Source organism: Scyliorhinus torazame, chromosome 3 (genome assembly GCF_047496885.1).
Source record: "Scyliorhinus torazame isolate Kashiwa2021f chromosome 3, sScyTor2.1, whole genome shotgun sequence".
Classification (NCBI taxonomy): domain Eukaryota; kingdom Metazoa; phylum Chordata; class Chondrichthyes; order Carcharhiniformes; family Scyliorhinidae; genus Scyliorhinus; species Scyliorhinus torazame.
This window is the reverse complement of record NC_092709.1, coordinates 236,416,501-236,431,043: the sequence shown is the minus strand read 5'-3', so window position 1 is coordinate 236,431,043 and position 14,543 is coordinate 236,416,501. Positions and strand designations below refer to the sequence as shown.

Sequence of the window (14,543 nt, the reverse complement as noted above, 5' to 3'; positions counted from 1 at the left end):
CGTGCTGCCCCTACTTTAATCTACTAGAACTTGTTCCTCAGCAGCTTCGGTACAGAAAGTGAAGGCTGCTGGGATGGCACCATTTCTTATACTCCGCCTGTCAGGGCGGAGCTACATAACAACAGCCAATGGTAGACTCCTGGGTCTAACCAATGGTCACCAGCCTCTTAGGTACCGCAATACCTGGTACTACCACACATGGCTAGGGGATTTGATGGAGTTTTGGCAGCTCAAGAAGGTCCAGTATACCGTGAGCGGGTCGATTGAGGGGCTCTATATTGTATTTCACAGAATTGGTCACTGTTCGATGTTGGGGGGTGTTTCTGCCTTTTTCTGTACTGTTTTTCTTGTATTTTTAAAAGGTTTTTGATTCTCTGTTTGGTAATTTTGTATAAAATGTTAAAAAAGTAATAAAAACATTTTTTTAAAAGCACGTAGTTAGTCAGTCAGTATCTGTAGAAAGCAGAGAAATATTTCAGACAGAACTGCTATTTCACTTGTCTTTCAGGTGTTCAGCATTTCGAGGGTTTTTTCCAGTTTTTCATTGATTTTAGTTGTCAAGAAATGTTTGTTTTAATATTAAAACCAATTCATTTGTTTTTCCAGTTTCTACGGAAAACACTTGGGCATGGGTGATGTTTTCAATAAGTGCATGTGTTATTCAAGGTAAGTAAAATGAAATTTTAATCCACGATCATATTGTAAGTTCTCTTCTCACACCTTAATATTTCAACATACAGGGGGCGATTCCCCAGAATGGAGATCAAGTGTTAGCGCCGTTGTGAACACCGTCGCGTTTCACGACGGCGCGAAATGTGCACGGGAACGACCGATTCTGGCCCCCACAGGGGGTCAGCACGGCGCTGGAGCGGTTCACGCCGCTCCAGCCTCCTTTCCCGGCACCAAATGGGCGCTGCGCCAACCTGCGCATGCGCGGGGGACTTCTTCAGCGCGCTGGCCCCGACTCAACATGGCGTCGGGGTTCAGGGGCCGGCTGCGCAGCAAAGTAGGCCCGGGGGGGGGAGAGGCCGGCCCGTCGATCGGTGGGCCCCGATCGCAGGCTAGACCCCATCGGAGGGCCCCCCCCCCTGGTGAAGGAGCGCTTTTCCCCGCCCCACAGGCTGCCCCCGACCCTTCGCGCAGAGTTCCCGCCGGCAGCGACCAGGGGTGAACGGCAGCGGCAGGGCTCTGTCGTATCAGTGTGGCCGCTCGGCCCATCCAGGCCGGAGAATTGGCCCCGCCGATTCCAGCGGCGCCGGCGTGGTTGCGGCGATTCTCCGGCCCGGCACGGGGTTTGGAGAACCGCGCCCAGTTTTTTGCTTCTGTCTTTTCTTTTCATTCCATCGCAAGGGAATCCTGCATTTGCCATTGGCACCAATTTGCAAGTGTATAAGCAGCTTTTGTTTTCCTCTGATTATCTGTATGTTTCAATCTCCATCGAGTGTTATGTTAAAAGTTAGCAAGTACTTGGGAGTCCCCCAAAAAGCGAGTCTACAGTGAAAGGGAGGAGTAGGTGCTGGGACCAATGTTAAAAGGTTGCCTTCCAAGCGAACCCCAGCAAATAAGTGTCATCCCTATCATGTCCAGAATATGGATGGAGACCTTGACAAAATAGTAATAACTGGAAAACTAGCTTAATATAATAAATATCCAGGATACTGAGTAATTACTTCACATTCAGAGGATATACCTCCGGAGAGACCTTCTCACTTAGATCAAATACATTTATGAGAAAATGCATTGCAACAGTGACTACATTTCAAAAGTACTTAGTTATTTCTAGAGCAATTTGCAGCATCCTGAGATCAAGAAAGGCACCATATAAATGCAAGTCTTTATTTCTTTCTTGTGATACTGCAGTGCAGTCTGGGTCAGGAAAACAAATAATGCTATAATTGCAAAAGCCAGTTGATGAAGTATAGAATTGGAGCCAATCTGTTCACATTTTTATACGCATTTATTTACGGCTGCACATTACAGGCATGCACTTCCTAACTCAGACAATATAGTTTCAGTGTGTGTAAATTTATAGGGCATAAGGATTCCTCAGTTAATGCTCACACCTGCATAAATTTAAACACCAATTAATATATATGTAACAGATAGCTTGTGTGAGAAAAATAATTTAAAAAACAAAGTGCATGAGAGAAAATCAGAGATTATTGAAGCAGGAGCAAAAGGAAGAAAAAAAGACAACTTTGAAAAGAATGGTGGCAACAAAATTTTTATATAATGTTCAGTAAAAATAATGATAACAGGTTGTCCAGTAATTAAATGGATGTATTTAAAATGAAAAGGGAAAATGATGGGCCATGAAAAAGAGGAGACGTAAACGGAAGTACAGGGATTTTACAAGGTACAGATCTGATCATGATCTTGGAACACTTGGCGATGTAAATAATTATTTTGCATGAAGCCCATATAATTTGGAGATAGAAACTAAAAGCACAAAGTCTTCCCCTTTTACTGGAATACAGACACTATCTACTTTCCAATAGCACATTTAAGGGACTATTCTGTGCGTGACAGATTGTGCAGGATACGGGAATCAAGGCCAAATCAATTGATGTCCACACACACAAACCTTCCTGTAGAAAGTCATTTAATAATAATCAGGAAATGGGAACAGTGGTTGAATACACCTGCCCTTTCCGTAGGGACATTGGGATCAGTTGGAACACATCGTGTTTTGGTTGAGATCAGTTAACTCATCCAATGTCCTTGGAATTGCAGCTAGCGTGGATTGAATTAGTGGTATGTGGATGGTACCTCACTGTGGAAAAGGTCACAACTTCCTGAACAACAACAAGAACATGTTACATTTAAATAGTAACCGTAATTTATGGTGAAATGTCCCAAGCCACTTCACAGGAGCATTACAAAAACAAAATTTGGCATCAGGCTGCATGAGAAGGTGTTAGGACAGATGGCCAAACACTGGTCAAGGAAGTAAGTTTAAAATCTTATTGTGGAATCGAGATGGAACAGCAAATATGTTTAGGGAGGGAGGCAATTTTGGAGCTTAGAACTCCAAAGCTAAGGTAGGGGGGCACGGTAGCACAGTGGTTAGCACAGTTGCTTCACAGTTGGGTGGGATTGCTTGGTTACAGGGATGGGGTGGAGGTGTGGGCTTAGGTAGGGTGCTATTTCCAAGGGCCGGTGCAGACGCGATGTGACTCTATGACTGATCTGGAACTGCACAGTGTTATATCGAGCTTTGACAGGCTATTTTACCCCTGAATTCACAGGTGAATTACCACGGCTTTGCCATTATGTTGATCCGGTGCCAGGAGTGTTTCAGCTACTATCAAATGTATCGTTGTCATGTACATTACGGGAGGATTGCCTCAAATCATTGGATGCAAATGCAAGTCACATATTCTGGAAAATGAATGATACCCAAATTTCACAAGAACAATATTATTTCAATGCAACTGTTTCCCGTGTAACCTTTCAGGCAGTGAAAGGTTATTTGACATGTCATATTAACATGAAAGGGGCAGCAAATATCCTTCACCGTTTTGCAATCGAAGTTGGATGTAAGTAGTCTTTCCATATGACTTCTTATAGGCAAGAAAAAAGGATTCTAGAAAATGGAATTTAAGGGCGTGATCTAACTAAAATAAGATAGAGACCATTCTGGGCGGGATTTTCGGGGTTGTTCCCGGCACAGCACTCTGTTTTTTTAGTGCCCCGGTGGGGAACACCCACCCCCCAGGCCGTGCTCAGCATCATTTCCTTCAATGAGGGGCTCTGGAGAGCGAAGCTCCTCAGTGCAGGAAGAGGTCGGGATGCCATTTTTAAATGGCGCCCCGTTCTCTTAGCCCCTTTACCCCCACCTCACCTAAAAGAGGGTCACCGGGGGCCCACCTCACCCCACCATACACGGACAGGGCATCTTCAGGCCCAATCCTCGGCACAGGCAAAATGCCATTTGGCACCTTGGCACTGCCAGACTGGTACCCGGGCTAGCACCCAAGTGGCACTGCTAGGATGCCAGGCTGACATTGCACAATATGCCCGGATGGTACCAGCTGTACCAGGGTGCCACCCTGCCCAGAGGTCAACCAACCTCCGATCGCCTGGAAGACCCCCCCCACCCCCTCAGGTACCATTTTACCTGGTCCCCGTTTGTGGGGACCAGTACTGAACGGCGCCCACCTGGGGTCTCCTCAGCGAGCCCAGTAGACTCTGGGTGGCCGTTCGATCCGGCGGCAGAGCTGCTATGTCGGTTCATAAACTCACTCAGCCCTGTGAGACTGGGTCTCACTCATTGTGGGCAGGATCCAGATTGCGATGTCTTGCGAGATCTCGTGAGGCGTAACGTCCGTCGGGATTCCCGGTTGAGGCCTCTCCTGGGATCTACCGGCTGCGTCCCACTCCAATTCTGGTGGGATGCGGCCAGTATATCGCGCCCTAAATATGACTGAATCGAACATGTGAAATATTGACTGCCAGTTTATTTATCTGTAAAGCTTCAAGTGAAGAAACTTCAAGCCCTGGAAACAATCAATTTACTTATTGGTAATCTCTAACAGGTATTTTGTGGGTGAGAGACAAGCACTGGAGTGCGTACAAAACAAATCTATAAAATTAGCTCTTCTAGTTCTACAGTTTTAAACCTATTGTGGTACCTGTGGGGGTGAACCATCCATTATTTACACAGAATGGCTTCTTTTGATACAATACAACATGAAGTTCCCTTCCACACACCATCCTGACTTGAACTATAATCGCCATTCCTTCATTATTGTTGAATTAAAATCCTGGAACTCCCTCGTATCTGCACTCTTTGTGTACCTCCACCTCATGGACTGCAGCGGTTCAAAAAGGCAGCGCACCAGTCCCTTCAGGAGGGCAATTAGGGATGGGCAATAAACGTTGGCCTAGTCAGCAAAGCCCATGTCCTGTGAAAGCATAAAAAGACCCTCAGAATACAGCCAATGGCCCCAAAATCCCTGGTGGATTAGGAGGTGGAATTTGGATCCATTAGGCTTCCATTTCATTTAACTTGAAAGACAACAGCAAATAGGGGAAATGAATGAATCTCTCACCTGCCTCCCCTGGATTTTAGAATGCATGTTCCTGCGCTGATGATGGCTGCTGAGAACTGGTGTGCCATGTGTGCATCCACGGGTGACAAGGGGGATGGGGTCGTCTGCCTGCTGGCTGGTTCTGATGGTTGGCTCATCTGAGGGATGCAAACAAAGAGTCACATCCATTATTCATATCACACAGGCTGATATCTCAGTGCATGCTGGCCATTGCAACTGGCCTGAGTGGCATTTAGGCTTCTCAATGCCTGCCACAAAAATGAAGTTGTTCTGATGGAGCAGAGCCGGAGCACAGCCTCCGTCATCACCTCATTGCTGAATGTCACATGTCTCAGCCCAACAAACTCTTACATTCCTCGGAGACGCCAGCCTCTCTGCTGCCTGATAACCTTCTCTCCTCGCTAGCTCTCCAGCTCTGGGGTTCCCAGCTCATGGTTGGTGAGGATCGCCAAGTTTGGATAATAGTTCACATCAAACACCATATCATGGTTAACCCCCCCCCCCCAACTCAAAATACCCCCAGAGTTTTGAGAATGTTACCACCCCCCGGACACCTGAACATTTGCTGGACTAGAGGCTGCTAATTGATTTCTCCAGCCTTAGGGTAGGGTGCACAGGGACATGTGTGATCCACGACTAATAAGAAACTGCACACTTGATCGCACCTATGAATGTCAACCCTCCTCAGTGCCCCAATCAGAACCATGCTCCCTCTACTCACCCGTGCTGAGTGCAGAACGTAATTGAACCTTTTCCAGCAATGGATCCAGGTTCACCAGACAAGATCATGCCCACTGACCTCCGCTGCCACCTAGGTCCAAGCCTTCTTTGTGAGGTGGGGTGGCCTCTTTCGCTCATCCCTTGGCATCAGCATGTCCCTCCTTTGCATGACTGCCTCCACCAGGGCTTGGAGGCATTCATCTAGGAAATGGGGTACTTGCTGGCTGCCTGAACCCCCCTCCAGTCTGCTGTGGCCTCTTGCTGCTGCCACAGCTTTCAGGTATTCTTCTGTTAAAGAAGCTTTTGAAGTTCACAGTGGGCTGCCGGTGAACATGGCGGCCACCCCCGCTACACCAGCTCCACCAATTCAGCTGCAATGTGCGTTGGCAGCCAGCGTAATATTGTGAGTTTTAATTGGATGTGGGCGAGAACAGGATTCGTGCCCGTCAAGGGTGAAATTCTACCCAAAATGTAATTCCTCCAGAGTAGCATGTATGTACTGGTGGATGTTCATGGTACATGACCATACTGCCTCCCAGGTCAACATTTTTCAGCATTCATGTCTTGTTAGGCCTCCTCTGAGGCTTCATTTTTCAAAATGGAAGAGCATCAACGTATCAAGGTGTTCCTCATAACGCTTCCTTTTGACACTGGTGGGTCAGCATTGTTGCTTTCTTCTGAATTCAATTCCACTAACCATAATTCCTGAATTGCTAACATGGACGACAACAAACACGGAAAAACGCAGTGGGTCTGGCAGCATCTGTGGAGAGTGCAGAGTTAACGTTGTGAGACCGTATGCCTCTTCATCAGAGCTAATGCGTATTGTTTCTCTGCACTGGACAGGAACACTAATTCATAAATCATACTATATAATGGGTTTCAACATTATTATTTTTCTTTCAGTCCCTCCTGATAAGCCAAAACATATTTCCTGCGTTTCATACTGGCGAGAAAACATTACTTGTTTCTGGGATCAGGGACGTGAAACCAATTTAAAGACTAATTTTACACTAATTAGAAAATGGTAAGTATGAGACATTATACATTATACTTGATAGAAGTGTTTCAGTCACTTTCTTTATGGCAAAGAATATCAGCTCATTTTATTTTGTTTTTTAAGAACTAGTTGCTGAGATTGTTTCAAAGTAAATGCACCCTTTAAAAAGTACCTGGATGAACACTTGGCACGTTCAAGCTATGGGCCAAATGGGATTAGGTAGGTAGGTAGGTCAAGTGTTTTTCATGTGTCAGTGCAGACTCGATGGGCCTCTTCTGCACTGTGGGATTCTGTGATATATTGATTCCAGATTTGGTTGCTATTTCCAGTACATCGCCACCTTGTGAAACCTGCAGAGGAGGGATGAAGATCACCTTTACTGTGGCATTATTTCCTGTCAGGTTTGCAGATGTTGCTTGGTTCTCAGGATAATGTCTGGTGATGACAGCATTGTTATAGGTGGATTAAAAATAATGCTGCCCTAAGAATAAAAAGGAAATCCAAAAATCTTCCATAGGCATATAAATACTAAAAGGACAGTTAAAAGGAGTGGGCACCTCACAATGGGATTTCTGCACACAGTTAACGGGGATGCCTGAGCTGTTAAGTGAGGACTTTGTGTCTGTCTTTACCAAATGGGAAATCATGCAGAAATTGGACAGGGTAGATAGGGAGAAACTCGTCTCACTCATGAAAGGATCGGGAATGAGAGTTCACAGATTTGAACTCATTGGTGAAAGAAACAAAAAGGGTGATACGAGAAAAACATTTTCATGCAGCGAGGGGTTAAGGTCTGGAATACACTGCCTGAGAATATGGTGCAGCCATATTTAACTGAAGCATTGAAAAGGGTTATGGAGAGTAGGAGAGAGATAAACACTCAGTGAATTGTACAGTTGGAGATCTGGTGATGACGTGATGGGCCGAGTGGCCGCCTTCTGCAATAACAATTCTGTAACTTTGTGTGAAGATTTTCTTTTCAGATCTATTTTTATTTTAAGGGCCAATTTAATGTGGCCAATCCAACTACCCAGCACATCATTGGCTTGTGGGTGTGAGACCCACGCAGACACGGGGAGAATGTGCAAACTCCACACAGGCAGTAACCCGGGGCCGGGTTCAAATCCGGGTCCTTGGTGCTGTGATTTGTGTGAAGGAGATGCTGTCAATGTCATGGCAAAAGGGGAGATAGTTGAGACACTGGATGTATTAACATTTAATCATTCAATAAGGCATGGAGGCTCCTGGGATTTATAAATTGGGTATAGAGTACAAAAATAAGGAGGTTAAGGGAGATTGTGATAAAACACTGGTTCAGCCTTAATTGGAGCATTGGACAGAGGTTCTTGCAACCTGCCGGAGTGGAATTCGTGACGAGAGGGTCCTCAGATTGCGTGGGAGTTGGAATCCTTGTTTTAAATATTTTTTATTGGATTTTCACATCTTATGTTTGACAATTAGTTTTATCTTACATATTTTTGGTATGAAGGTTAAGTTACAGGTGTCGTACCCGCGAGTAGTATTTTACAAAACGTAGTCAGGGTGAGGTTCTAGTTTATACAAGAAAAAAAGATACATGTTACAAGAAAACAAAGAAATTTAACAATAATAATAGAGCGGAAAAAGAGGAAAATTAAACACGTTCACCCGAGTGCAAACAGACTAGTCCCGCTGTACATATTTACAGTTGCCTGCTTCATCTCTCTTTGGTGGCTGGGGGCCTTATTTGCCCAGTCGGCCTCCGTTGCCTTGCTTGTTGTTGGTCCTGGCTTGTGTTTTATCGTTTGTTATTATATGAGTTGGAATCCTTTTTCTTCAATTTTTGTTTTCCCAATTAAGGGACAATTTAGCGAGGCCAGTCCACCTCATGTGCACATCTTTGGGTTGTGGGGGAGAAAGCCACAAGCCACGGGGAGGATGTGCAAAATCCACACAGACAGTGACCCGGGGCCGGGATTGAACCCGGGTCCTCAGCGCCATAGGCAGCAATGCTAGCCACTATGCAACCATGCCGCCCTGGGGTCTGTGAGACCCTAACCATGGAGACTGATGGAGAAATTAAACAGCCGGCAGGAAGGCAGCAAGGTGGCAAACCCACATGACCATGGCAGGAAGCCAACGAAGGTTGTTACAAAGGCAGATAAGAGATATTTTCCCCTGAACACAATTAAATGCAGATGACAAGCGGGGATCACAAGCTGTCAGATTGCCGAGTAATGAAAGCTTGCTGCGTTGAAATGAGAGTTTCTCCAAGGTCAGCCATTTTGAAGCTGTCATCCACAAGAGGACAGAAGAAGTTTGCAAAGTTGCAGACTGAGGGGCATCTGGATCATAGTGGGAGGGCCTGATTTAACAGACTGACGGACAAAGATTCAGTCAGCAATCTGAGGGGTCCCAGCCATGTAATTAGACAGGTCCTGCACATCAGTTCCCCTAAATGGCTGGCCACCACCCCGGTGATGGCGGTCAGTTGACCCAATCCCACCTGCTCGAGAATCTCACTGGCGTCTGGGTGCACCGACTGGTCCCAAGTCTCCTGGACTAAATTCCACCATCGCACAGCTGGACAAATAGATAGATTAATTCTGCAAAGATGGGCTTTAGAGGATGGGAGTTACAAAGTAAAATATAAAGTTTGCTGAATCTCAGCGTGTCGACCTGAAGTTCCTCTTGTGAAGAGAGGCCACTGGTCCCAGTGGACGTCTGGGAGTTCTCTCCAACTAATCTCAGCTTTGGTCTAAATGCTGAACAGTTACACTCAGATGAGGGTCCTCTGGCTATGGGTTGTTAGCCACACAACATTTTAGGCAAATTAGACAGTCAACAACAATAACAATCTTTATTAGTGTCACAAGTAGGCTTACATTAACACTGCAATGAAGTTAATATGAAAATCCTCTAGTTGCCATACTCTGGCGCCTGCTCGGGTACAATGAGGGAGAATTCAGAATGTCCAATTCACCTAACCATCATGTCTTTCGGGACTTGTGGGAGGAAACCGGAGCACTTGGAGGAAACCCACGCAGACAAAGGGAGAACGTGCAGACTCCACATGGACAGTGACCCAAGCTGGGAATAGAACCCAGGACCCTGGCGCTATGAAGCAACAGTGCTAACCACTGTGCTACCGTGCCGCCCAGAGACGAGAGAGTGAGAGAGACAGACAGGGTAGCCGTCCTTTCTCAGCCTGATATTCAACAAGACTGTCTTCAAATCCAGCAGGTTCACAACTTACGTTTTTTTCTCTCTCCCATGTGATTTCCAGCAAGCGACCGTTTCAATTCCCCACCCCCTTCATCAATTAAAGTGATTGCAGTTCAAAACAATCCGCCAGAAGTTCCTCAAATACCATAAAGGTCAGGTGGTTTATTGGAAGAGGCCTGCTCACAGTTCCTTTTTAAAAAATTTAGAGAACTCAATTATTTTTTGTCGGATGTGAATTGATGTGTTGGGTGCTCTGGATCCGTGGAACACATACAGGCCACCAACACTTAAAATAGTGCAACACTATTTTATTAAGTTAGAAACTGTTGAACATACTTTCACTGTGGGTAAACACAATGTTAGATTAAACTAAAGACCTATGCCTGTCCTAACCAGTCTATGCATCAGCACATGGTGAAGATCTGTGCTGTAAGCTGTAAGCTCTGTCCTTCTGAGAGGCTGCATCCCGAAAGAACGGGAACTCTGATGCCCCCTGTCTTTATAGTGAATGTGCTCTAACTGGTGATCGGCTGCGGTGTTGTGTGTGTTGATTGGTCCCGCTGTGTGTCCATTAGTGTGTGTGTATCTGCACCATGATATACTGGTGTATATTATGACATCCCCCTTTTATAAAAGAATGTATGTGTGTGGCAATAAATAATGTATGGTGAGAATGTTCCTAACTACGTGTGGGGTGCGAAGACATATTTACAGGACTACGTACATGAGAACTAAGCTATTTACATGAGAAGGTGCCTGATGCAGAGAAGCAGTATGCAACAAGAGTAACGAGATCAACACTATATACAAACCAGGGAAACGATCAAACAAAGCAACAAAACAATTCAGAGAGTCTATAAGTCCGCAAAGTTCATAAATTAAGCCTCTGAGGTGGGCGACGAATTCTGGTTGACCGCCTCAAGATTGGGTCGAGAGCCGCCGGTTCAGGAGCAGGCTGGACTGCATCAGAGTCAGGGGGATGCAGAGTGACAGGGAGCTCTGCATAGTCCGTGGCAGGGTCAGCAGGAGGGCGAGGCGACAGTGGAGGATCACGTGGCGAGCGTGGAACGAGACGAAGGGCGCGTCGATTGCGGCGCAGAATAGAGCCATCCGGTAGACGAACCAGGAACAAGCGGGGGGCCACCTGCCGAAGGACAACAGCGGCCACCATCCGGAAGATGGACGCGGACGTTGTCATCTGGAGCCAGAGCAGGGAGATCAGCTGCACAGGAGTCATGAGCCGCCTTGTGCTGTGCACGAGACAGCTGCATCCGGCGAAGGACCGGAACGTGGTCGAGGTCTGGGACATGGATGGACGGCATCGTCGTCCTCAGGGTGCGACTCATGAGTAATTGGGCTGGCGACAGGCCAGTGGACAGTGGGGCGGAGCGATAGGCCAGCAAGACAAGGTAGAAATCGGACCCAGCATCGGCAGCCTTGCATAGGAGCCGTTTGACTATATGTACTCCCTTCTCCGCTTTGCCGTTGGATTGGGGGTACAGGGGACTGGATGTCACATGGGCAAAGTTGTACCGCCTGGCAAAGTTGGAGCATTCCTGGCTGGCGAAGCAGGTGCCATTGTCCGACATAACCGTCAGCGGGATGCCGTGCCGTGCAAAGGTTTCTTTACATGCACGAATGACTGCAGATGATGTGATGTCGTGCAGCCGTATCACCTCCGGGTAATTCGAAAAGTAGTCCACGATCAGTACATAGTCTCTACCCAGCACGTGGAACAGGTCGATGCCCACCTTGGTCCATGGTGACGTGACCAACTCATGGGGCTGCAGGGTCTCACATGGTTGGGTCGGCTGGAAGCGCTGACAAGTGGGGCAGTTGAGCACTGTGTTGGTTATGTCCTCATTAATGCCGGGCCAGTACACTGCCTCTCGGGCCCGTCGGTGGCACTTTTCCACGCCAAGGTGGCCCTCGTGTAGTTGTTCCAGGACAAGCTGGTGCATGCTATGCGGGATGACAATGCGGTCCAGTTTTAGAAGAACCCCATCTACTACCGCTAGATCACCTCTGACATTTTAGAACTGAGGGCATTGACCCTTGAGCCACCCGTCCGTTAAGTGGGGCATGACACGCTGTAGCAAGGGGTCAGCCGCCGTCTCGCGGCAGGTAGATTGGAGGCCGCGAATGCCACATGGGCGCCAACCTGGCAGACAAATCCCACTGGGTCACATGGAGTGTTGACTGCCCTGGAGAGAGCGTCAGCAATGATGAGGTCTTTGCCTGGGGTGTATACCAGCTGGAAGTCGTATCGCCGGAGCTTGAGAAGAATACGCTGGAGGCGAGGCTTCATGTCGTTCAAGTCTTTCTGTATTATATTGACCAGCGGGCGATGGTCGGTCTCAACGGTGAATTGAGGAAGTCCGTACACATAATCATGAAACTTAACCACACCGGTCAGAAGGCCCAGACACTCCTTTTCTATCTGCGGGTAGCGCTGCTCCGTGGGGGTCATCGCACGTGACGCATATGCAACGGGGGCCCATTATGAGGCCTCATCACATTGAAGGAGCACTGCCCCAATGCCGGATTGACTGGCATTGGTCGAAATTTTGGTCTCCTTTGCTGGATCAAAGAAAGCTAAGGCCGGGCCGTGGTCAGTTTTGTTTGGAGTCCTCTCCATTCGCGCTCGTGAGCGGGGAGCCATTGGAAGTCTGTCGTCTTCCTCACCAGGTTCCTGAGAGCCGTGGTATGAGAGGCGAGGTAAGGGATACATTTCCCTAAAAAATTGACCATGGCCAGAAATCAGAGGACCGCCTTCTTGTCCTCTGGTGTCTTCATAGCTGTGATGGCAGCTACTTGTCCGCATCCGGCTGCACACCCAATTGGGAGATGTGATCCCCGAAGAACTTGAGTTCCGTCTGACCAAAAGAGCATTTGGCCCTGTTGAGGTGGAGGCCATGCTCATGTATACGCCTGAATACACGCTGGAGGCGACTAACATGGTCCTGCGGGATGGTGGACCAAATGATTATGTCATCGACATAGACGCAAACACCTTCAATGCCTTCCATCATTTGTTCCATAATCCTATGGAACACTTCTGATGCAGATACAATCCCAAACGGCATCCTGTTGTAACAGTATCTGCCAAAGGGGGTATTAAATGTGCAAAGTTGCCTGCTGGATTTATCGAGCTGGATTTGCCAGAATCCTTTTGAGGCGTCGAGTTTGGTGTAGAGCTTGGCGCGAGCCATCTCACATGTGAGCTCTTCGCGCTTGGGAATTGGATAATGCTCCCTCATGATATTGCGATTTAGATCCTTGGGATCAATGCAAATTCTCAATTCGCCAGAAGGCTTTTTTACACATACCATGGAACTGACCCAGTCGGTCGGTTCCGTGACTTTGGAAATCACTCCTTGGTTCTGGAGGTCCTGCAGCTGCTACTTGAGGCGGTCCTTAAGGGGTGCTGGGACCCTGCGAGGTGCGTGCACCACAGGCGTGGCATTCGGTTTTAATAAAATCTTGTAGGTGTACGGGAGCGTGCCCATGCACTCGAAGACGTTGTGGTACTGGTCGATAATGGCGCGAGCTGCGCCCTGAAGTCGGTGTCCTGAAAGGCAGACGTGTCAGCAGGAGAGAGAGAGTGAACTCTCTGAACTAGGTTCAACAGCTAGCATGCCTGCGCGCCAAGCAGGGAGGCTTTCGAGGAGCCCACGATTTCAAAGGGAAGGATGGCTTTGAGTGACCTGTGCGTCACTTCAAGTTGGCACTAGCCGCTAGCAGCAAGACATTGCCATTGTAATCCAATAGTTGGCAGGCTGATGGGAGGATGGCTGGTTTGACACAAAGGCTTTGGAGGTCAGACCGCGAATGAGATTGGCGGAGATACCAGTGTCCAGGCGGAATCGTATTTGGGACCGGTTGACCGTCAGGGTGGCACACCACTCATCGTCCGGATCGATGCTGTATACCGATAGAGGCTGGATTCTTTGCTTCGGGGACGCCCTGTTTTTTGTAACATACCGACTCGAAAAGGCGCCTTCGGATCCTCGGTGGCAATATTGGGTAGCAGGTCTGAATCGGGCTCGGTGACCGTGGGTTGAATGGCCCGGACATTCCTGTGAGGCTGGCTGGAGCGATAAGAGTTGGCAGGCTGAGCTGATCTGCATAAAGCAGCATAGTGGCCAAGTTTGCCACATCTCAGGCATCGCCGGGATTTGGCAGGGCATTGCTGCTTTAAGTGGGCGGTTTTAGCGTCAGTAATCTCGCTGTGCCACTGCGCATGCGCGGTGCAGTCATAAGTGGTGCGCGCCTGCGCAGTACGTTCGTCGACGTCGCCGTTCCCTCGTTCGGCGTGCACAAGTGCGGGAGTCCGCGAAATGGCCGCCCTCATCCAGGCTGAGGCCCTGGAGTGGCTCGGTTGCTTGGACCTGTTCTGCCTCGTGGGGACTTTGCTGCGCCGTTTCAGCTGCTTGGATGTGGGAATACCGACTAGTGGCGTGTTCATGTAGCACGCAGGTCTCGATGGCAGTCGCTAGGGTCAGCTGCTTTACCTTGATGAGCTGCTGGCGTAGGGGGTCCGACTGAACACCAAAAACGATCTG

General features: G+C 48.1%; 1 protein-coding gene across 2 annotated transcripts in view; it reads left to right on the top strand.

The window, feature by feature from the left end:
• LOC140409002 (interleukin-6 receptor subunit beta-like) overlaps positions 1 to 14,543 on the top strand; it is a 245,129-nt gene that overhangs the window by 147,281 nt on the left and 83,305 nt on the right. For both annotated transcript variants that reach the window (XM_072497015.1, XM_072497016.1), the window contains exons 3-5: positions 607 to 666; positions 3,249 to 3,539; positions 6,681 to 6,801. In XM_072497015.1, the coding sequence (XP_072353116.1) occupies positions 607 to 666; positions 3,249 to 3,539; positions 6,681 to 6,801 (472 nt within the window). The remainder of the gene's footprint in view (positions 1 to 606; positions 667 to 3,248; positions 3,540 to 6,680; positions 6,802 to 14,543) is intronic.